Genomic DNA, 2831 nt, shown 5'->3' on the forward strand with positions numbered 1-2831 from the left:
TCTTCTTCCTCTTCTTCCTCTTCCTCTTCCTCTTCCTCTTCCTCTTCCTCCTCCTCCTCCTCCTCCTCCTCCTCCTCCTCCTCCTCCTCCTCCTCCTCTTCCTCTTCTTCTTCTTCTTTTTCAGAGATAGGGTTTCTCTGTGTAGTCCTACCTAGCTGTCCTAAAACTCACTTTGTAGAGCAGGCTGGCCTCGAACTCACAGAGATCCTTCTGCCTCTGCCTCCCAAGTGCTGGGATTAAAGGTGTGCACCACCAGCACCACTGGTATTCCAAATTCTTAGCTACAGAAGGGGTTGGAACAGTGACCACACAGACAGTGGAAAGCCCTCCTCTATGCCCATCTCTAGGGCATGGTTCCGGACTGCACATGAGTCATTGCGCCATTTGCTGATTCCTATGTACGCATTTGAAAACGAAGTTTGGTTTTTTTTTAATTTCTAAAATAACAGTTAACTATTGCAAAGTTGTTTTTTTTTTTTTTATTTTCTTTCTCCTTTTTTGGTACTGGAGTTGAACCTAGGACTTTGTTCCTGTGAGCAAGGGCTCTACCATCGAGCTACATCCCAAGGTCACCTGGCCATCTTTGAAAATGCCAAAAGGCACTTTTGTTATAACTGTTGATTGCATTTGTGTGTGTGTGCTCAGGGGGTGACACAGAGAATAGCTCTTGGCAGCCAATTCTCCTCTTCCACTATGTGGGTCCCAGGCACCAAACTCAGATTGTTGGGCTTGGTGGCATGTGCCTTTACCTGTTGAGCCATCTCAAAGGCCTTAAAAAAAAGTCTCGTGTGGTTCAGGTAGGTCTCGAACTCTCTGTGAGGAGATGAGTTTATCTTATCTTCCTGCCTCTGCCTCCCAAGTGTTGGGAATACTGGTATGTCTTTTTTTTCTTTTTTCTTTTGTTTTTTAATGAATCAAGGAAATTTTTGTATTTCGATATATCAGGGAATGGAATTGAATATTCTTTACTAACAATGTTCCACATAGGACCAGTGTCATTATATCTCTGTGTGGATTTTTATGGATGATCTCGTATGCACACAAGGGACCTTTTTAAAATCACATCGAAGCTTTTAAATTCCATTCAGGTCTTTGGTTTGTCCTGTTGTAATTTTTTCCATCTCCACTCTTCGGACAACTTCCCAGCAATTTCTCCAGAGAACACGGTTTAGTGGACAATGGCTCTTAGCAACCAAGGTGCCCGGTCTGTGGTGTGCTAACTGATGAACAGGCCAGATACTGTCCGCCCTCTTCTCCCATCCTCCCTTCCCCTCCCCTCCTCTCCTCCTCCCTTTTCCTCCCCTCTCCTCCCCTCCCCTTCCCTCCTCTCCTCTCTCTCTGTCCCAGGGCCTGTGTGCCACCACTGACCAGAATGTTTTCTTCAGCCCCGAATGTTTTCTTGAAGTAGCATTTTCTCCTCTGTTGCAGCAAATACACCACCCTGCTGACAGACAGTGAGAACAGGCTGCTGCTCTTCCCGTCCATGTGAGTACAGGGGGCTTTCTAAAGTGTCTCTCGGAACAAGTAACCACATGCATGTCTTCCTTTCCTTGGTATGTTATTAGACAAAAACATTCAAGTCATAGAGAGAGCCAAGGTAATAATTGTCTGTAAGAACATAATTCATTAGTTGTATTCCTGTGGCCATTGCATATTCAGATAGTATGCATAGCATGGCACTCAAGCACTGTAATGTGTGCTTATGTTCTGTACACCAAGCATTGGCATCTCTCTGCTGCCTTTCTCTTGCACTTGAAGCCTAGTGTTTATGGCCCCTCCTTTTTTCTGTCACATATAGTAACATATGTGTTTCTGTCACATATAGTAACATATGGTGATATAGCACCTTTGGGGTTAGAATTATTTTTCTTTTAAGAAAAAATTACACTATTTTCATTGTTTTAAAACATGTTACTGGTAAATCACTAAATAAGTTCATCTGGGCTTACTCCTTTAAATTGCCTTTAGTATTCAGTATCTCATATATTTCCTGAGACATTTTGCTTTCCTCCGAGGATGGCCTGATGAGACGCTCTTCTCTAAGTGTGTCCTTTGCTATTTAGGAAACCCAATAAAAGAGTAGAAGTCATCCAGCTGGGTGATGTGATGGACACCATGCTGGAGCGGGCTGGAGTAGAAAGTGAGGAGCATGCAGGGCCAACCAAGGTAACTGCCGGTCATAATAGCCCTGTGGTTACCAGTGTGCGCTTGGGAGGCAGTGCTTGGTTTGGAATCTGATTTGCCATTTATTGGTGGGTGGCCCTGGGCAAATCATCTCATGTGCTTGTACATCAATTTCCTAATCTATTGATTAGAAGTAATGATAGTACTTGCCTCATGGGGTTGATTGTGAGTGATACGGAATGGCATGTTTAAATGCTTAGAAAGGGCCTGGCTTAGAGTGAGCACCACACCAACAACTGTTAGTATAGTTATGTGTTGTTTAGTTGTGGGATGTGTTCTGAGAGAGGCGTCATTAGGTGGTGTTGCTGTGCAAACATGTTTGTAGGGATTTACATAAACCTAGACCCACAAGCCTCGTGGGGATAGATGCTATAACCCCACAGCAGTTGTGGCACCATGGTAAGGATCCTTGATCAAGACAGAGAAGGTCAATAAAAATATCAGGTCATGGGGATTTTTCAGTTCCACCCTAACCTTACAGAACCTTAGTTATGACTGAAGTATTGTTATTTGGCATGTAATTATATTTCTGAAGACTCTGTGGAAGACTCTAATTATACTTGTTTTTATTTTATTTTTCCTTTTTTAAAAAATATTTATTTATTATGTATACAGTATTTTCAGTATTCTGTCTGCATGTATGCCTG

General features: G+C 42.9%; 1 protein-coding gene across 1 annotated transcript in view; it reads left to right on the forward strand.

Annotated features, from left to right (window-relative positions):
• Axdnd1 (axonemal dynein light chain domain containing 1) overlaps positions 1–2831 on the forward strand; it is an 80474-nt gene that overhangs the window by 12676 nt on the left and 64967 nt on the right. Inside the window, exons 6-7 of the mRNA XM_050135123.1 lie at positions 1429–1485; positions 2064–2166. Coding sequence (XP_049991080.1) covers positions 1429–1485; positions 2064–2166 — 160 coding nt within the window. The remainder of the gene's footprint in view (positions 1–1428; positions 1486–2063; positions 2167–2831) is intronic.

Source organism: Alexandromys fortis, unplaced genomic scaffold, assembly GCF_014885135.2.
Source record: "Alexandromys fortis isolate MF-2015 unplaced genomic scaffold, M_Fortis_MF-2015_v1.1 scaffold_21, whole genome shotgun sequence".
Taxonomy (NCBI): domain Eukaryota; kingdom Metazoa; phylum Chordata; class Mammalia; order Rodentia; family Cricetidae; genus Alexandromys; species Alexandromys fortis.